Here is a 21,062-nt window from a genome sequence, read left to right on the forward strand (position 1 = left end):
CATGGAACCAAGTTTTTCTTCAAGCACAATATCGGTCCATCCTGAAGTTTGTAGCTTTCGATTCATCAAAACACTTGTGCATGTTGAGGCCCGCACACAATATCGGTATTTTATTTTGAACCTCAAGCCGACGGGTTTATCGATAATCATGCCATTGATTGAAACACCATGGAGTGTTTAGGATTGCGGTCTAAGTTATTTAAAATAAAAAATTTTATATTTTAAAATTATTTTAATGTAATTATATTAAAAATAAATTTTAAAAAATAAAAAAATATTATTTTAATATATTTTTAAATAAATAACTCTTTAAAAAGCAAATCAAATGAGCTTTGCTGTGATTAATAATTGGATTTGCCAGCACGCTCTAAAATCAGATTTGGAAGGAAGACACCCTCGCCATTCACCCAAAAAAAAAAAAAAAGTAAAAAAGCTTACTGGCAACCATATTGATGGACTGGTCACGTGGTCATAGCCCAAGTCTTTTTTGGAATTTTGAAGCTGTGATCATACACACTCCAGTAAATAAAGTTAAGTTGTTGCCATTACATGTCCTAGAAATAAACCACATATAGTTTCTACTACGCTCTTATCCATAAGGCTCCTTCTGCCGACACCACGTGAAGACAACATCATACAATAAAAGACCACATGCCCTAGCTTAGATACAAAAGCGAAGCATGTGCCTCAACAGATGATGTGACTTGTCTGTAAACACCCACAAAGGTGGAGTCTGCTCTACCAGAGTAGAGATAACATCTAAGCAATAGGGAATACCCTAACTTCATCGAGTATAGGACCACAGAGGGATCCGAAGTCATCAATCCTAGTATGGTAGTATGAACTGTAAAACGTAATTCTTGTCCGAGCTGTAACGGCTTTGAACTTGAAACTTACGGTCTTGAATTCACCCTTTCCCTTGGATTCGAATGGAACTTTGAAGGTATCCTTAGCAGCGAATGCCTCGACCATCATTGATCCATGGCAACCATTTCTTGCGTCCCCGACGGTGAATGTGAGACCGTAGACTTTGTCGGGAATTGTTCTGAGGATTTGGGCAATTGCACTTTCTCTTCCTGCAACAAGCTCGACAGCAGCGAGCCCAAAAGGAACGTTGAAGTGCTTTTTGTCAATGAACTTCACAGCTTTAAGTGATTCGATCATCCAGCCGGGAAGTGGAGATGTGAGATCTTCTTGTCTTGGAGGGAGGAGGACACCACTGGATGTGTTTACTAACCGATGAGGACCCTCCTCAAAGCCATGATTCTTTACAAGGTTATCTACAAGATATCATTTACAACCATCGATGAGACCAGGGAATCTATACAAGCAGATGCAGGCGAATTTTGAAAATTTTACATGTTTTAATTATCAACTACACAGATATATTGGTCATCAATTGCAACCATTCACAAAGAGAATAGGGAGGTGTTTAGAACTTTATATGGATCAACAGTACTGCTTCTCGAACCAAATGTATCCTGTGTTTGACAAAATTGTCAAAGGGATAGTATCTCAGATCAAATGCTATCTTCAAAAACCAACCACATAACAGAGCAAGAAGAATCTCAGATCCGCTAAACAATGTCTGTGGAAAGCTATCAATTGTAAATCGTTGAAACTTGAAGATCCAAGCCAACAAGACAAAATCTACAAATGCAACAGCCTTGACATACAGCCCCATCGAAACAAGTGATTCAGAGAATGAACTAGCAAAACTAAATCAGATAAGAAATCACAAAAATGAAACTAAAGCAACCGGCCAGCAAAATCTCCATACCAAAAACAGGACATTATAATACTAATTAGTTTTCATTACCTCTTGTGGGCATTGGTGGAAAGAGCTCCTTGATAGCAACTGCATCAATGAGTGGCCCACAGGCAGGGTCCTCTTGGACTCCAGTATTGCGAAATGACACTTTAACAACAGTGGCATTGAGTTTAAATCCCCAAGCATAAGTGTCTCCGCCATTGCTACTATACAGTGTCTGCAAGGGCAGGTCCCCAAACACGGTCCCAACTGAGACTCTCAACACCTCATCTTGGGCACAAGTTCTTGATGCACCAAATGTGAGGGCATATAGAGAGCCTGCTTTTATTGTTATTGTTTGAGAAATCGAGGCCTCATTGCCTAGCCTTACTGCATGGACACCATGAGCCACATTAAAGTACATGCCACCAGGTTGTGGCCCAGCAGAGATGTACTCTACGAATCCATTGATTTCCCAGCTGGGAAGCGCATATTTTCCTTTAAGGACTGTTTTCTTGATCGCGCCAGGTTTTGGTTTCTCTTCAAAGTTGCCATTTTTTAGAAAGCCTGAAGAAAGAGATCGGACCGAGTCAAAATGAGACTGTGAAATTAGTAATCAGCAAAGAAACGTGCTAGAGAATGTAGAGAACCAAATCTAAATCTCTCTTTCTTTGTTGGCCACTCTAAACCTAAAATTAATCTAACTTTCATTTTTGGAAATCTTTGAAAATGGAAATAAAACTGTAATTAGCAAGCAAAGATGACAGGGAGAAGTAAGATACTGCAACGAACATTAAACCCCTGAAAGAAGGTTGAATAAGCATGAAGCATAAAGATTCGGCCTTGTAGTTTAACAAATTAAACAAGGCATTAACTGCCAAGAACCCAGCATGCAATGTCAATTTTGCACTATAAGCACGTCTTATACACGCAAAAAGAGAGAACAAAGCACAAAACTCCCCAACTCAAATGAGCACACCGTGACTATTATGTTAAATCTTCTTTGTCTAAGTCCATTGAATGGGGTCAGAACATTAAACAGAGAAATTAGCACTTAGCTAGCATTACCTTCCATGTAAGTAGCAGCTAAAGCAGAGGTAGTGAAGAGCAAGAATGATGCAAGCAAAAGTGAGATCCCAACGGCCATTTTCACAAAAGAAATGAACACAAGCTAGGCTTTGTGTTCTGAAGGAGAGAGGTAAGGTGTTTTTGATATGGGAGAGGAAAAGTGATAGGAAATGCTTATATTTATAGCGTGAGGAGGACAAAGTTGAGGGAGCTGGGTGAACATGTGCTGTATGAGAAAAGGCAAAAAAAGTTTAGCAGAAGATCTGATACATTTTGTCTCTGTCTCTGATCTCTCAAAGCCGCACTTTTCTCCACATTCCATGGCACCGGCGTTTGTCTAATTTCAGCCATTACTCTTAATTTTCCGTTCGTGGGGGTCCATTGGTTTAGCATGTGACTTGTTTAAGGCTTTAAGCTAACCAAAATTCTCCACGAAGCAAGGAAGCATCTCTTGATATAAAAACTCGTTTGGCAATTTGTCAAAGTTTTGAGTTTTTTTATTTAAAATTAATTTTGTTTAGTAATTTTAAATTATTTTAATGTATTTTATTTATTGATGTTAAAGATAAATTTAAAAAAATAAAAAATATATTATTTTAATATATTTCTAAATAAAAAATACTTTAAAAAATAATTACTACTAAAATATCAAACACTACCTAAATCACATTTACTCATTCTTGAAAAGTAAAAATAAATAAATAAATAAAGGGGTGAATATAGTATATGAAATCAGATGTAAATGCACCAATCTCAATATAATTCATTGCTGAAAACTATAAGCAAAAATATATTATAGATATCAATTTGTTTACTAGTTATTTTATCACATGCTTCTGTGTGATTCTCATGATATATTTATTTAAAATAAGCAATCATTTGTTAACATCATTTAATTTCATTAAGTTTAGTATTTTATATTTTTATTACTAGAAATGATGTTTGATTGAATCTAACTATCTATAAAAATATATTACATAATTCGATTGTTTAACGTCATTTGGTATGCAAAAACAAATCATCTTAAATGTAATATTTAACTACTAAAAACGTTTTTTTTTTTGTAAAAACTTTTAAACACTGAAAATCTTTGTTTATAATCACGACTAATTTTGTAATTAGTAATACTAGATGTTTTAAAGTTAAACATGATAAATAATCTTAAATTATACAGAAACTAATTTTATTGTTCTTATCATTAGTATAAATTGTTCCAGTAGCTACTAAGATGGTTACCATACTAAATTGTTAGGAAATGCGGTGCAAACAGTGTTCTTTAAAATTTTATTTTATTTTTGTTAAAAATTCAATTTTTTTTTGTGTTTTGGATCGTTTTGATGCGCTAATCTCAAAAATAATTTTTAAAAAATAAAAACAATATCATTTTGATGCATTTCGGCATGAAAAACACTTTGAAAAGCAACCGCAACCACACTCTCATACAAGAATTGATGAACTAGAGCACACATGCAGAATTTAACAGAATGTACTAGAAGAAGAGGAGGAGAAGGAGAACCCTGAGAAATGTAGTTCAACTGATTAGATTCTGAGTTTGCTCCATAGAGATCACTGGTTCGAGTTTCACAAACCTCAGGGTCACTGATGGTTTACTTGGTCGTTAACTTCAGAGCTCGTGAAATTAATCGAGATATTCGCAAGCTGATCCAAATACCTATATTAATATATTAAAAGAAAAAAGAGAAAGACAATGGAGAAAGGTTCACGAGATTATCATCATAATTCCTTCATTGTGTAATAATTTCAATTTTTGTTACATTTCTACCACTATAAAGGAAGCTACAGTGTTTTATAACCAGTATTAAGACACGCGTAAAAACATATCAATTGTAATAAAATATGAATATATAACCAAACCAAGCACTTCTATCTCGGTGTTACAACATTAATATTGCTTTGTTATACATGGCCATGTTGTTTACTAAGTTAGTACTACGTTATATCTAGTGCTAAGCAAATTAATATTCAAAGTGATGTGGATACAAGAAACCATGATAGAATATTTTATTTATTGAGCTTTTCTTTAAATTCAAACTTCAAACTTGTTTTAGCACAGTTTATTTTTTAAAAAAAATATTTTATTTTTATTTTAGTGTTTTAAAATTGTTTTAATGTATGGATATCAAAAATAATTTTTAAAAAATAAAAAAAAATATTATTTTAATATATTTATAAAAAATAAATACTTTAACAAAAAAGTTGAATTAACACCTTAAAACTTCTTTAATGAAGGGTCGGATTCATTTATAGAATCACGTGATTACATTAAGGGTCTGTTTGTCTAAGCGTTTATACCTGCGTTTGTTATGTAACAGTGAAAATATAGTGTTTGGTTATGAAATCAACCGTGATTTTTGTTCGTGGATCCTATCATTAACTGCGTCGAAAACGTTGTTTTGTTGAAGCAGAAATTATCTGCTTCTCTCGTCGCGTTCCTGCCTTTCTGCTGCATGCGCACATCCTGCTAATTAATTAGCATAAACAGTGCAGCTCATGCTAATTAATTAGCAGGAATAGTGCAGCTTGCTGCACTGTTCGCGTGCTACACTATTTCCGTCGAACCGGTTTCGGTCCAAAATTTAAAATGTATTTAAATAGGTTTGGTCTAGTAAAATAAAAAAATAAAAATTATTTTTTTATTTTTTTAATTGTATTTTATTCAAAAAAACTAGTGTTTAACATTATTCAATGAAACTACATAAATTAAACAAAGATCGCTTGATGACGTAGCATTTGCAGAATTTAATCGCAATTCCAATTTTGTTCCTGATTATATTTTATTTGATGTTGTTGCGTGTTTAAGAAACCAAAAAAACTATAGTCCTTGTCGGATGTATTTCATACGTGATGGAATTGTAGATATTATAATGGAACAATAAAAAATATTTTATGTAAAATATTATTTATTTTATGATATAATAGCAATAGTTAAATCTATAACATTTAAATTAAAAACCATCAATGTTAATATATAATTTTTTAAATTATTTTATAACCTCAATTCCAAAAACATTCTTAACCAAACACATTAAACTATTTTTTGTTCAACCTCAATTCCAACCACAGTTTTAACCAAACACCTATTTTTTCAAACTAACCTTAACTAAAAGTACTTTTTATAAAATAATTTTTTTTAAATCATAACCATAACAGTTACTACAATACCAAACACACACTAACATCAGGAGCCAAACCCAGCACATCCAGAACTGTTAAAATATTTAAAAAAATATGTTTGTGTTTCAATTGTAATTAGGATATCTTAATATAGCGTGATTTCATGGCATGGAAAGTACCATGCCCTACTCACATGTGCTGTGCCGCTGCTTAGTGAGAGCCATCTGGCCCGGTATCATCTAATCCACGTGCACTTGTTGTCAGGAAGGATCCTATAATACAAAACTCATCGCCGGTGTCGCTAGAAATGACATCACGGTGCCCAAATCTGTAATTTCGCCATCACCACCATCATCAATGATTTGGATGAAATGCACAGACATCAATAATTATGTGTCATTAGGTCCCCAAATCTATATAAATTGCAATGCTTGTACAATTCTTCTCGATTGAATATATTGATTTTGATTTTTTATATTTATATTTTATATATTATTTTGCAATCAAACGATATCGCTTTAGCTAATATCATGGAAGGCAATAAAAGTAATTTTATTTTGATGTGTTGGTATTAAAAAAATATTTTTAAAATTATTTTTTTAAAATTATTTTTGATATCTGTCTATTATTTTTTTTATTTCAAATTATTTTTTAGATTATTTTGATGTGTTGGTATCAAATATAATTTTAAAAAAATAAATTTTTAATACATTTTAAATCTTGTTTGGCTACGCGGCTGCGACTGCGTTTTAATTAAAACGCAGTTTGCAGCCATTTGGTAAAGAAAAATACATAATTTAATGTGTATGGCCCTACATATTTTTGCGTCTGAGACGCAGGAAAAGAAAAGGCAGCAAAATGCTGCTTCTTGCTTACTGTGCAGGCTAATTGCACTGTTCACTGAAACACTGTTCACTGAACAGTGCAATTAGCATGAACAGTGTACATTAATACACTGTTCACTTAAAAACAATGAACAATGCAATTCACTTGCACTGTTTACGAGTGAATTGCACTGTTCACTTAATAAACAGTGCAATTCACTTGCATTGTTCACGTGAACTCTTTTTTTTTCATTTTAGTGTATAAATTTTTTTAACAGTTTTATTTTTAAAAAAAATAGTTTAGAGTGAATTAAATTCACTCGTACTGTAATGTAAACAATATTTTTTTCCCAAAAAACTAGTATAGAATGAATTAAATTTACTCACACTGTAATATCAATTTTATACCTAATAATATTTTATCTACGCTCAAAAAATTATGAAAACTGTAGTTCTTATTGGATGATTTTTGTACGTAATGGAATTATAAATAGTTTAATGGAATAATACAAATATTTTATATAAAGTATTTTTTATTTCATGATGTAATAGGAGTAATTAATTCTACAATATTTAAATTTAAAACCATCAATATTAATATATATTTTTTAAAATTATTTTATAACCTCAATTTCAAAAGCATTTTTAACCAAACAAATTAAACTATTTTTTCTTAAATCTCAATTTCAACCATAGTTTTAACAAAATATCTATTTTTTCAAATCAACCTCAACTAAAAATACTTTTTATAAAATAACTTTTTTCAAACGACAACCACTACGGCTACCAAAATACCTTACAGACACTTTTTACACTTTTAAATACCCCGAAAATAATAGGCGGTGCACTGCGAGCTGAAGAAATGATTATGCATGTGCTAATGGGTCCATAGCTGGGCCCACATGTAGGTGGTTCAGATTTAGCTGATGAATGGGCCAGGGCTATGGGAAAAAGCTGATAGCAAGAGCAGCGGGAAAATCTTTGACTCGAGTCCCAATATTCACCTTCCTAATCTTATTAGTGATAAAAATACATTCAGTAAAAGGTGGGTCCCGCTACCTTAAGCAATTGATATTTTTTATTTATTTATTGAAAAGAAGTGGGGCCCGTATCAATGGGGCGATCTCTGACTTAAATAATCCAGCCCAATCTTTCAGCTGGCATGTCCCCTCTCTATTTTGTTCTTTTTTTGTTGTTCCTCTTTTCATTTTCCATGATCATTGGCGGTGTGGATCTTCTCCTGGATTTCTTTTAGTGAAGTGAAGACAGATAGGACGCGTTACGCTGCGAGTTTTAATTTAAAATAATATTAAAGCAAAACAAATGTTTTTTGAAAAATAAAAGATTGAATCGACTGTATTTAATAAACTTAATTAATTCAAATAATAAAAAAAAATCAACAATAATAAAAAAACATTAAAAATATAAAAAAAATTGTCTTGAGCTCATTCAAGTTGTCATGTCAAATATATGATTTAGTCGTGATACTAAGGTAATCTAATCGAAAGCAAACTCAATAAAAATATAAAGCTCAATTATCAAACAACTCAATGTTGAAAGATAAAATTAAAAAACAAATAAAAATAATTTGAATAAACCTAAGTTAACCAGTTAACATTGTGACCATAGACATAAGATTGGGACAACCACAAAGAAAAGAGATTGAAAATAAAAGAGAATGATGACCAATTTTTATTAAATCAAATATTGAATGATAAAATAAAAAAATAAACCTAAAACAAAGACCAAATTTAACTCGGGTTAATCATAAAGATTCGTGACCTTGATCATAAGTCCATGACTAACCCCATGGAACGCAAGCCCTAAAAGTTAACATAACAAAATTCCAAATCATCAAAATGTTAAGGGGTGAAATTAAAAAATAAAATAAAAAAAGGATCCAAAACAAAAGAGATAAAAATTAAAACAATGGGGACTAAATTTGATATGAAAATAATTTAAAATAAAAAACCGAGGGATGAAGGGGTGTTTAAAACATTGTTTTCAAAAAGTTCAATATTTTTTTGCTCAAAGTTTTTTTTTTGTTTTTTTTATCATTTTGATGTGCTAATGTCAAAAATAAATTTTAAAAAAATATTTGATGCATTTCAAAGCTAAAAAATACTTTGAAAAGCAATTGTTATCACTGTCTCAAACACCCCCAAAACCAAAAAAAAAACTCAATTAAAAAAATGATTAAAAACAAACAAATAATAATATAAAAAAAACAAGAACTAGATTTGATATAATAATTAAATGAAACTAAATGATGAGGGGTGAAATCAAAGATAAAATCAATAAAAAATAAAATGAAAAATAATAAAAATAATGGAGATCAAATTAAAAAATATATATATATATATATATATATATATATATATAAAATAACACATTTATACTTTGAAAGGGGGAAGAGAGAGAAAAAAAATCATTATATTTCAACCACCTCTCTGTAGTGCACTCAAGTGGCACTAATGGAAAGAGGATGGCAAGGCGCTTTCGTCGTGGCCTCGTCATGTGGTGTATGGTGGTAAGACTTCGTCACATACACCAAGAACTTTTTTTAATAATATTTATAGTATTTGAAAAACTAAATCATCTCTTGTCAACTTTTATTAAATAAAAACCAATATGAAAAGACAAAAGAACCCTTTGATACAAGTTAATATTTTTTGTATGTAAGGGTAATATGGTCTTTACATTGTGCCTTCAAAATATAAAAAGACTAGATTGCCCCTTAAGATCCTTTAAAGATATTTTGCTTTTGAGGGCAATATAATTATTGCACTATGAATTTAAAATATAAAAAGATCAAATTGTCTTCAGTCAATCTACAACGACTAATGAGACTTAAGGAAAAGACAACTCTATTCTAATACCAAAGTTATTCATTGTTTTGAAGGGCAAGATAGTAATTACATTGCATGGTAAATAGTAATAAGTGTTTAAGTGCATAGTGAATTCTCCATGTCTTTTAAGGTTTTTTTTTTAATTTTAATTATAATTTGCTATATTTAGCTAGTGAAGTAACCATCAATAGATCAATCAAGGTAATAAGGTTTATAAAATTTGTTTGAAGAACCCATCAAATTTCAATTGGTCAAGACATAATTATTATAACGGTGATAATTATTTAGATTTTTTATTGGGGTTAAAAACCTTAGATGTATTAGGTGCAATGTTTTTCTGGCCATATGAGATATGGTTCTCAATTGATGATCAATTAAGGACCTAGTTAAGGGTTTTAAGCTTTATAAAAAAAGATTTTTTTGAATAATAAGGTAGCGTTTGATTTCAATTTCAAGACAGAAAAGATAAAGACAGATGTGATAAGACAAGAAATGAGACTAAGACAGAACTATATTTAATAGTGATGTACAAGATAAAATCATTGTTTTTGTAACTTGTTTAGTTATGGTCAACAAGATAGGATAAAATATAAAAAAATCTATTTTACTTTTAATATGTATTGTTGTTGAACTTACATATTTTTAAAAATTACTCAATATTATTATTTTTTACTTTAGTTTATATTAAGTATTCAAATTAATAATTTTATAATAACCCTAAATATAAAACCAGAACTGACTTGACAGGTTAACTCCATAGAACACAAACCCTAAAAATAACGAAGCAAAATTTCCAAATCATAAAAATGCTAAGGGATAAAAAAAAGATATAAAACAAAAGAAATGACAATTAAAAGGATGAAAACTAAATTCTATACAAAAATAATTTGAACTCAAAAACCGAGTGGTGAAATTAAAAACAAAATTCAATCAGAAAAATAATTAAAAACAAAAAAAATAACATTGAAAAGAACGAGGATCAAATTTGATATAAAGATTATATAAAATTAAATGATGGGGGACAAAATAAAAAAAATCAATCAAAATAATATAAAAAACAAAACAAATAGCAATAAAAGAACAGGAATCAAATTGAAAAAAAAAATAAATGACACCTTTATATTTTGATAAAGGGAAGAAAGTGAAAAGTAGGGGGGAGAAAATAAGTTCATCGAAGCCCAACCACCTCTTTGTTGAGCAAATGCACAACACTAGTGGAAAGAGGATGGTGAGGCACTTCTAACACCGTCTTATAAGGTGGCGTTTGGTGGAGTGACGTTGTCGTACACGCCATCAATATTTTTTTAATAATATCTATATTATTCAAAAGACCAAATTGTCCCTTGTAAAATTTTATTAAAAAAAACTATTTGATTTAAGGTTAACATTTTTTACATGTAAAGGTAATGTAGTCTTTATATCATGCCTTCAAAACGTAAAAAAAAAAACACAAATTTCGTTAAAAGAGTCGTTTATAATATTTTTCTTTTAAAGGCAATATAATCATTGCAGTGTGTATTTTAAATATAGAAGATCAAAGTATCTCTAATCAATCCTACAATGACTAATGATATTTTAGAAAAAAACCACTCTACCCTAATACCAAAGGTCATTGATTTTTTTTTTTCTGCAATAGAAAAATAGTAATTATAATGTGTGGTGAATAGTAATATGTGTTTACCTGCACAATGAGTTCTCCATGTGTTTTAAGGTTTTTTTTAACCATAAATTGTTATATACAACCACTGGATCAATTGAGGTAATGAAGTTTATAGAATATATTTAAAGAACCTATCCAATTTCAATTAGTAATTTGAGTTGTTTATTAGGGTTAAAATGGCTTAGATGTATTAGGTGCATTAATTGTTTTGTTATAATTGAGATGGTAATGGAGGACAATGACAAAGCTAGGTTTTATGATAAATAGGTTCTTGGATGACAAGTAATTAATGACCTATTAAAAGGTTTTAGGCTTCAAATGAAAAGAATTTTTTGGATAATAAGGTAGCGTTTGGTTATTATCCGGGATAGAAAAAACAGAGTTAACGGAGACAAATAAGACAAGATAGAAAAGAAAATGGAGACAAAACTGTATTTAATAGTGATATACAAGATAAAAAAATCTATCTCTGTATCTCGTTTGTTTATGGTAGATAAGATAGAATAAAATATAAAAAAATCTAATTTACCCTTAATATTTATTGTTGTCAAATTTACATATTTTAAAAAAGTGTGTGTGTATATATATATATATATATATATATATATATATGAGTGACCTCAAACATGTCTCATGTTAACTCTCAAGTTGAGTTTTAAAACTATAGTAATAATCATTTTTATCTATAAATTGACTCGGATTAACTTGTGTTGACCCTTCCGACCCATGACCTAAGCCTTTCCCTGGTCGACCCTTAAGTCGAGTCTTATAACTATAATAATAATAATTTTTTATCGTTACATTGATCTGAGTTGACCATCTCGATCATAATGACCTATGCCTTGCCCCAAGTTGACCTCTTAATCGAGTTTTAAAACTATGATAATAATAAATTTTTTTATATTGACTCGGATCTTTCCAGGTCGACACTCTTGACACATGACCCAGGCTTTACCACGAGTTGATCCACATGTCGAGTTTTAAAACTATGATAATAATCATTTTTGTCCTTACATTGACCTATGTCAGTGGTCCACCCCACTCGTGACCTAGGCCTTGCCTCAAGTCGACCCCCAAATCAGGTTTAAAACTATGATAATAACAATTTTTATTTCTATACAAACTCAGGTCAACCCAGCTCGTGACATAGACCTTAACCAGCAATTCGATCTTTGTACTAGATCGACGACTAAGTTGGGTTTTAAAACTATAATAATAACTATTTTTATTCTAACATGCCTTAGTTGAATAATTTTGAAATTGAGATTTTCTTACAAAGATATATTAAGAATAAAAAATATTGTCTCTAAAGACATGTTATCTATGTGCCTCTTATTTTAAAAGTACATAAATTCACTTTAAAATTATTTAAAAAATATATTTATTTTTATAATATTTCTATCTCTATTATTTTTATATTATTCATTACAAGACAATTAAAAAAGGAACATGCATTAAGTTTTTGATAAAAAGAATATCTGTTTTTTTTTTTTTTCTCGTGGATTTAGATGATAAGTTATGAATTTTAGACCCACCCCAATAATTGTTAGGATAAGGGGCCCGAAAATTATTAGTACTCTGTACTCTCAGAATTTCGTGGATCAAAAAGCTTCGTGGAATCTAGCCCAGAAGTGAACTGATAAAGTCCATTTATCCAGATCACTGATCTTTGCTTTCTTCACCCAAACATAGCTAGCAAACCCAAGTCTCCCCTAATAACCTTGCGATACGTGGCACCCGATGATGACCAGCTTGAAAGAACATCAAGAGCACCCACTTATCGAGATACACTAGATAATTTCCTCCTTCAAGCGCTCACCTCTTTCGAGTTTTGATCACGAGATCAATCCTCCACCGTGAGATCCTCGAAACCCCTTTTGACAATCATAGAAATTCGAATTCCCACCCAAAATTCAAAATTCAAAATTCAAATTCTCCCGACCGTTATATCTCTTCTGTCCTCCCTTTTTATAATCCATCATCCATCTCCTTCCCCTCGTTTCGCTTCCAGACACCATCTCTGTGTCTTTGTTCTCTCAAAACTAAAACCCCCAACTTTCTCTCACTAGAAAAAACCAAGCCCTAAAATCAAATCCATCGCAGAAAAACCTCTCTGTTTGTTTAGCAAGAAGCCCTAAACTTTCCCTTTCTACAAAGATCTTCCTCCAGAAACCCTAAAAGAAGAAAAAAATTCACCCATATCTTCTCGTAAACACCCTAATTCGTCACTTTCTCTCTCTTCAATGGCGGCAGCGACCAAGAAAGTCCCATTAGCAACAAGCAACAGCGTAAACATGAACCAGGGGAAGACAATCGAAGAAACTTACCAGAAAAAGTCCCAATTGGAGCACATTCTTCTGCGACCCGACACCTACATCGGGTCAATCGAGAAGCACGCACAGACCCTCTGGGTTTACGAGGGTGACAAAATAGTGCACCGACCGGTCACCTATGTGCCAGGTCTTTACAAAATCTTTGATGAAATCTTGGTGAATGCAGCGGATAATAAGCAAAGAGACCCGAAAATGGACTCTTTGAAGGTCGTGATTGATGGGGAGAATAACCTGGTTAGTGTTTATAACAATGGAGATGGGGTTCCGGTGGAGATACACAAGGAGGAAGGTGTTTATGTGCCAGAATTGATTTTTGGGCATTTGTTGACTAGTAGTAATTATGATGATGCTGAGAAGAAGACCACTGGCGGGAGAAACGGGTATGGTGCAAAGCTTACGAATATTTTTTCGACCGAGTTTGTGATTGAGACGGCTGATGGGAAAAGGCAAAAGAAGTATAAGCAGGTAATGTTGGTTTTTGTTAATGCCTTGGTGACTTGTTATATTTTTTATAGAATTATTTATTAAAAGATCGAATCTATTAAATATGAAGTGGGCATACAAGTTTAAGGTTTTATTAATTGGTGGGTTTGTTGTAGAAGCTTTTGATTCTTTTTTTTTTTTTGCTGGGAAAGAAGTTAAAGGTTCTGTGAAAGGTTTTGATCAAATTGTTAGATGATATTTGTTTTTTGGCTGAAACCTGTGATATGTGAACTGGGATATAAGTGTAATTTTCAAATTGTAGCATGTTTTAACATGAATTAAGGTAATTAAATTAGGCAAAGTTTCTTTTGCAAGGACAGATGGTTTTGTTTATGGTGGATGTTTTGGCTATCTTTTACATGCTCTTATTAAGAATGTAATATGGGTTTGTGTTGTGATGTGAAAGGTTTTCTCTAACAACATGGGGAAAAAATCTGAGCCAATGATAACTAAGTGCAAGGAGGGTGAGAATTGGACCAAGGTCACATTTAAGCCTGATTTGGCTAAGTTTAGCATGACTCATCTGGAAGAAGATGTGGTAGCTTTGATGAAGAAAAGGGTGGTTGACATAGCTGGTTGCCTTGGAAAGACTGTGAAGGTTGAGCTCAACGGAAGTCGTGTGCCTGTCAAATCATTTCAAGATTATGTTTACATGTACTTGAATTCTGCCTCTGAACCTGGCTCAGAACGCCCTAAAAGGTTGTTTTTAATAATCTTTTGTCCAGCTATCAAGTTTTTAAATGTTTCCACTGTTAAGATGCTCATTAGGTATTTTGGTGCTGGCCAGTTTCTACGAGAAAGTTGGTGAGAGGTGGGAGGTTTGTGTGAGCCTCACGGAAGGTCAATTCCAGCAGGTAATTGAGAACCTTTCTGAATGGATCGTAGTTTATTTCCAAGCTGTTTGCAATTGTATCACAGTAAAGTTTCTGTATCCAGAATAATTGGGTTTCATTAACAGGTCAGCTTCGTTAATAGCATTGCAACCATCAAGGGTGGGACTCATGTTGATTACGTCACTAATCAGATCACTAATTATGTGATGAATGCTGTTAATAAGAAGCACAAGAATTCCAACATCAAAGCCCATAACGTGAAGAACTATTTGTGGGTTTTTGTCAATTGCCTTATTGATAACCCTGCTTTTGATTCTCAAACAAAGGAAACTTTGACACTTCGCCAGAGCAGTTTTGGATCGAAATGTGAACTTTCTGAAGACTTTTTGAAGAAAGGTCGGTCACATGTGTTGCTTGGTTTTCTGTAAACTATAGCTTTTTTATTTATAGAATGTTGGTTTTGAGTCTTGTATGCTGATCATTATCATATTTGCAGTGGCAAAGTCTGACATCGTCGACAATCTCCTCTCGTGGGCCAAATTCAAGGAAAGCAAGGAGCTTAAGAAGACTGATGGAACGAAGACAGCGAAGGTTAATGTTCCGAAGCTCGAGGATGCTAACGAGGCTGGAGGGAGGTACTCTGAAAAATGTACGTTGATATTGACTGAAGGTGATTCAGCAAAAGCTCTGGCAGTAAGTTCCATGACTAATAAAGTTTTCGGTAGCAACATCAATTCAATTTTCTTTAACAGCAATGAATGTATGCAGATAGCTGGTGTGGCTGGGCTGACTCAGACGGAACGGAGTTTCTACGGTGTATTTCCTTTGAGAGGTAAATTGCTCAATGTGCGAGAAGCCACGCCTAAACAGCTCAAAGAGAATAAGGAAATTGAATGCATCAAGAAGATTCTTGGGTTGCAGCATCATAAGCAGTACAGTAATGTCAAGTCTTTGAGATACGGTCATCTGATGATAATGACAGACCAGGCTAGTGCTTCCTTTAGATTTTTTGCCATAGAATCAGCCCATAATTCCTAGAGGAGAGATTTGCTAACTTTTTGTGCTTTAAACAGGATCATGATGGGTCTCACATTAAAGGCCTGCTGATCAATTTCCTTCATTCATTCTGGCCATCATTACTGAAAGTCCCATCATTCTTGGTTGAGTTTATAACTCCTATTGTCAAGGTTGGTGCATATAACTAACCAGTGTTTCAGAAATGTTGATATTTTTATTCAAGAACTTTGGTAATTTTCAGCCTGATTGTTTGTGCAGGCAACTCATAGAAACGGAACAGTTCTATCGTTTTATTCCATGCCGGAGTATGAATCCTGGAAAGGAAGTTTGGCGGGAAATGCGAGTGGCTGGTCCATCAAATACTATAAGGTTTGTTCATTTGACATGGAAGATAGGAATCTGGGTATACATGGTTATATTCATGTACTATCAATCAGCATTAATTGTCATTGTTATTCCCACCATGGGGTAATATAGTTGATGTCATCGTAGGGGTTGGGAACAAGTACATCCAAGGAAGGAAAAGCATACTTTCAAAGTCTTGACAAACACAAGAAAGACTTTATATGGATGGATGAGCAAGATGGGGATGCAATAGAGCTTGCGTTTAGTAAAAAGAAGATCGAAGCAAGAAAGAATTGGCTTCGGCAGTACGAGGTTGGTTTTTCTGCATATTTGTTGTTAAATTTATTTTGCACCCCTTTCCCCGCCAGAAGAAAATGTTTGATGCACGAAACTACTGTCTTCTAAGCGGATCTTAGTTTCTCTGAAATTTTGCAGCCTGGTACTCACCTTGATCAGAACCAGAAGCTCATAAAGTACAGCGATTTCATTAACAAGGAGCTTATATTGTTTTCTATGGCGGATCTTCAAAGATCCATTCCTTCAATGGTTGATGGCCTGAAGCCTGGTCAGAGGAAGATCCTTTTCTGTTCTTTTAAGAGGAATTTTGTTAAAGAAGCGAAAATTTCCCAGTTTTCTGGTTATGTATCCGAGCATTCTGCTTATCATCATGGTGAGCAGAGTCTTGCCAGTACAATCATTGGAATGGCACAGGATTTTGTTGGCAGCAACAACATTAACCTTCTTCTGCCAAATGGTCAATTTGGCACCCGCAGTGTGGTAAGATAAATGATGTCTCACTTTTTAAAGTTAAATCAACCTCTTTAAGGTGTGTTGTTATTATTCTAGAACACTAATCTGATTCTCATTTTCTATTTTCATCATTTCACAGGGAGGCAAAGACCATGCAAGTGCTAGGTACATTTATACTCAGCTCTCTCCTATTACGAGGTTCTTGTTCCCAAAGGATGATGATGGCCTTCTTGATTACTTGGATGAAGATGGGCAAACCATTGAACCTAATTGGTAAATGTTTTATTTCAATAACCAAAAAAATTATGAGTGCCTTCAAGGTTACATATAAAGAATGTTGCCTAATTTCATTTTCGTCCAGGTACATGCCAATTATTCCAATGGTCCTTGTGAATGGTTGTGAAGGAATCGGCACTGGCTGGAGCACTTTCATCCCTAACTATAACCCAAGGGATATTGTTGCAAACATAAGGCGGTTATTGAATGGTGAAATGATGGAGCCTATGAATCCATGGTATAGAGGTTTTAAAGGAACTATTGAAAAAGGTGCATCAAAGGAAGCTGGTTGTAGCTACACTGTTAATGGTGTCATAAATGAAGTCAATGAGACAACACTCAGGATAACTGAACTGCCCATCCGTCGGTGGACAGATGATTACAAGGCATTTTTGAATTCTGTTACAGAGGGGAATAGAGATGAAAATGGCAATTTACCAAAGGATCCCTTTATTAAGGTAATATTGATATCTAACAGGTGTACTGTTCAATGCTTCTATTTTCTCATGGACAATGTTCTGGTTGCAGGATTTCAGAAAGTATGGTGATGATGCGACTGTAGTTTTTGAAGTTCTGTTGTCGGAAGAGAACATGATGATTGCAAAGCAAGAGGGTTTGCTAAAGAAATTTAAATTAACCACCACAATTAGCACAAGTAATATGCACCTCTTTGATTCAGCAGGGGTGATTAAAAAATATGACAACCCAGAACAAAGTATGAGTTAGATATCATTTATGCCTGTTCTACAATACATTACCTTGTTTGAATGCTCACTTTTCATCTTTCCACCTGCAGTCCTTGAAGAATTTTTCCACTTAAGGCTTGAATACTACGAGAGAAGAAAGGTAAGTCATAGAATTACCACTGAACTTTTTTAAACTAGTTCCTGCTGGTAAACCGGCTTGATTAGTGGTTTTCTAAATAATGCAGAAAGTTCTGCTGGAAAATCTGGAATTCGAGTTGTTGAAACTGGAAAACAAGGTCAGGTTTATCCTTGGAGTTGTGAGAGGTGAAATCATTGTGAACAACAGGAAGAGAGCCGATTTGTTCCTAGAGCTGCACCAGAAAGGTTTTACCCCCATTCCGAAGAAATCTAAGGCTGTTGTTGCTGGGGCAACGGATGATAAAGACGAAGCAGAAGACAGCCTTGAAGTTTCTGGGGTGCGGGCTAGTGACTATGACTATTTGCTGTCAATGGCAATTGGAACCTTGACACTAGAAAAGGTTCAGCAGCTATGTGCTGACCATGACAAACTCAATGGAGAGGTTGACAATTTAAGAAAGACAACTCCAATAGTTTTGTGGGTGAAAGATCTTGAGGCTCTTGAGATGCAACTTGATGTATGTGCAAAGGCAACACTTCATATTTACTTGTTTTCATGTACTTTTTTTCCATTTAGCTATTTCATTTTCTTTGCCATTTTTACTTTTTCTTTGATGTAACATCTTTGATTTTTATGCAATACATGCATTTAGGTGCTGGATAAATATGATGCTGAAGCAGAGGAGGCAAGAAAGAAATTAAAAGGTGATGCAAATGGCGAAGCTGGTTTTAAGGTTTCTAAACAAGCACCTAAAAATCCAAGGAAGTACACTAAGAAAGCCATAAATGAAGAAGTATCTGTTGAGACCATGGGAAAAGCATCCAGTTCTGCAATGGAAACAGGTCAGCAGGCAGGTAGAGATGCTTCTACTAACAAATTATCTATTCTTGGCATGTTTTATAAATTTCCTTGAGCTCTGTTAATGTTTACTCTATATCTCTGTCAGAGAATGCTGCTGAGGTAGTGAAACCCAAAGGAAGGGCAGGATCAAGGAAGGCTCCTGCTAAAAAGGTACCCCCTTAAACACCCCCGCCACACCCCCCACAAACAGCAAACAGAATTGAGCTTTTTGAAACTTACGACCTCCTGTTTCTGTTCACCAGCAGGAAAAACCCTCTCCAATTTCGGATGAGGATGATGAAATAGAATCGTTGAAGGATCGACTTAAGGCATATAGACTTGATTCTTCGCCTGAGCAATCAGCTGGTGAGTTTTTCTATCCAATTTATTTCCCATTGTATGAAATGGTTGAACTTGGAGAATTTCAGTTTTTCTCTGTTAATTTGGAAGGACGCTTCGATGCGGAGACACTTGTGTTTGGCCATAGATTGGACATCTTTACTTGTGACCTTAATGGTTATTGGTTTGTTTTACTGTCACAGACATGGAGACTGAAGTGCTTCGAGTACCAGCTGGGAGAAACGCTGCTAGGAATAAGCCTCTAGCGGCTGTCTCAGTAATTTCTGATAGTGAGGACGAACCAGATCTTGACGATGACTTCGATGTACAAGTGAAAGCTGTCCCGGAAACAAAAAAGAAGGGGGGGAGAAAAGCTGCTGCTGCAAATGATAAGGCGGCCAAACCACCTGCAGCGACGAAGAGGAGAGGGCCAGCCAGCAAGCAGTCCCAGGGATTGGGCCAGCAGCTTCTAACTGAAATGTTGAAGCCTGCTGAAGAATCAGGAATATCTCCAGAAAAGAAAGTGAGGAAAATGAGGGCATCTCCATTCAACAAGAAGAGTGGTTCTTTATTGGGCGGAATTCACAAGGGAGATGATACTGGAATTGAAACAATGCCAGCTTCTACATCTGAAAACGCCGATGTCATCGACGTGCCAGCAAAAGCAAGGCCGCAGAGGGCAAACCGGAAGCAGACTACGTATGTCTTGAGTGACTCAGAGAGTGAAGATTCTGATTTTGAACAGGCTAGTGAAGATTCGGACTCCGACTAGGGAACTTTAGATTAGGAAGGGGAAACTCGAGCTCATTTCCCCCATGAAAATTGATTAATTGCTTGTCAGCAACAATTTTTCTTGAGATTTCTACTAATTTGATATTATCTTCGTATATATTCTCTTTGGCCCATTTTATTCTCTTTGCCCCATTTTGTTTTCCTGCCTTTTTTGTTCAAATATCATCAATACAACATTTTTTCCTAGTTTTTTTTTTATTTGAATAAGATAATCATTTTCTTCAATGATTTCATGTTATTAAAATGACGTGGACGGAAAATCATGGTCGTCTTCCTCCAGCAACCTATTCCTTGTTCCTAAGCTACAAGTTTTCTTACAAGTTTGCTATGGATATTATATAAATTGAAAAGGTCATTACCATTGGTTGATGGAGCATGAATAATATTTTTTTTTTAAGAGTAGAACGAAGAATAAGGTCGGGAATTTTCACCGGAGAAGCTGTTCCTTCACAAGTAACAGAACATATGGTTCCTTCAATTGAATCATCTTCATGAGGTGTGTGTATGGGTTTAACTTCTCAAACATTTCATGTCTTGATGTCTAAAACTCAGAAAGTTTTGTACACGTGCGAAACTATATGATTAGCATGCAAGGTTTTTGTAGCAAATAAAATTAGACTAAACATTAGATCATTACAAAAATAAAAATTAGCGTATTTACTAAACAAATATATAATTCTGACTACAATCCTACCATGCATATTAAATATATAAGATTAAATAAAATCAAAATGGTCTTTACATGGAAAAAACAAGCATCGTAGCTATTATCACAAAATAGTATAGATTGTTATAGTATTTATATCTACTTTATTTTTTTTTAACGTTGCTTGAACACGTCGTTTTCTTTTTTTTTTCTTTTTTTTTTGTAATGGCTCTTTTCAAAATTATTTTTATCGATTTTATTTTTAATGTTGGGATAATTGAGAGTTTAGCTTTGCAA

General features: G+C 33.6%; 2 protein-coding genes across 5 annotated transcripts; one reads left to right on the forward strand and one right to left on the reverse strand.

The window, feature by feature from the left end:
* Window positions 1-522: 522 nt before the first annotated feature.
* LOC7480067 (protein DUF642 L-GALACTONO-1,4-LACTONE-RESPONSIVE GENE 2) lies at window positions 523-3,113 on the reverse strand. The gene is made up of 3 exons (XM_002299898.4): window positions 2,819-3,113; window positions 1,820-2,317; window positions 523-1,280 (listed from the first exon to the last, which is right to left on the reverse strand). The coding sequence occupies exons 1-3, from the start codon at window positions 2,895-2,897 to the stop codon at window positions 760-762; spliced, it is 1,098 nt and encodes a 365-aa protein (XP_002299934.3). The 5' UTR covers window positions 2,898-3,113; the 3' UTR covers window positions 523-759.
* Window positions 3,114-13,262: 10,149 nt separating this feature from the next.
* On the forward strand, window positions 13,263-20,216 carry LOC7463842 (DNA topoisomerase 2). Of its 4 annotated transcripts, none has more exons than XM_052445630.1 (19): window positions 13,263-14,084; window positions 14,509-14,801; window positions 14,890-14,956; window positions 15,061-15,331; window positions 15,432-15,628; window positions 15,704-15,922; window positions 16,009-16,122; window positions 16,211-16,321; window positions 16,445-16,609; window positions 16,733-17,074; window positions 17,187-17,320; window positions 17,409-17,781; window positions 17,852-18,038; window positions 18,120-18,169; window positions 18,255-18,665; window positions 18,801-19,002; window positions 19,095-19,159; window positions 19,255-19,354; window positions 19,531-20,216. In XM_052445630.1, exons 1-19 carry the CDS (start codon window positions 13,530-13,532, stop codon window positions 20,097-20,099), a joined length of 4,425 nt encoding a protein of 1,474 aa, XP_052301590.1. In that variant the 5' UTR covers window positions 13,263-13,529; the 3' UTR covers window positions 20,100-20,216. The 4 variants fall into 4 exon arrangements, with proteins under 4 accessions (XP_052301590.1, XP_052301593.1, XP_052301595.1 ...); XM_052445633.1 differs by having other exon boundaries at window positions 18,801-18,990; window positions 19,252-19,354; XM_052445635.1 differs by having other exon boundaries at window positions 18,801-18,990.
* Window positions 20,217-21,062: the final 846 nt, after the last annotated feature.

Source organism: Populus trichocarpa, chromosome 1, assembly GCF_000002775.5.
Source record: "Populus trichocarpa isolate Nisqually-1 chromosome 1, P.trichocarpa_v4.1, whole genome shotgun sequence".
Classification (NCBI taxonomy): Eukaryota; Viridiplantae; Streptophyta; class Magnoliopsida; order Malpighiales; family Salicaceae; genus Populus; species Populus trichocarpa.

What these genes read in the sequence shown, in the direction of transcription:
- LOC7480067 (XM_002299898.4), bottom strand. Translation starts at nt 2,897, where the DNA reads ATGGCCGTTGGGATCTCACTTTTGCTTGCATCATTCTTGCTCTTCACT. An exon ending in AGCTGCTACTTACATGGAAG is followed by an intron (nt 2,318 to 2,818) that starts GTAATGCTAGCT and finishes CTCTTTCTTCAG; the next exon opens with GCTTTCTAAAAAATGGCAAC. An exon ending in TCCACCAATGCCCACAAGAG is followed by an intron (nt 1,281 to 1,819) that starts GTAATGAAAACT and finishes GATATCTTGTAG; the next exon opens with ATAACCTTGTAAAGAATCAT.
- LOC7463842 (XM_052445628.1), top strand. Translation starts at nt 13,530, where the DNA reads ATGGCGGCAGCGACCAAGAAAGTCCCATTAGCAACAAGCAACAGCGTA. An exon ending in ATTGGCTTCGGCAGTACGAG is followed by an intron (nt 16,610 to 16,732) that starts GTTGGTTTTTCT and finishes GAAATTTTGCAG; the next exon opens with CCTGGTACTCACCTTGATCA. An exon ending in GGAAGGCTCCTGCTAAAAAG is followed by an intron (nt 19,160 to 19,251) that starts GTACCCCCTTAA and finishes TCTGTTCACCAG; the next exon opens with CAGGAAAAACCCTCTCCAAT.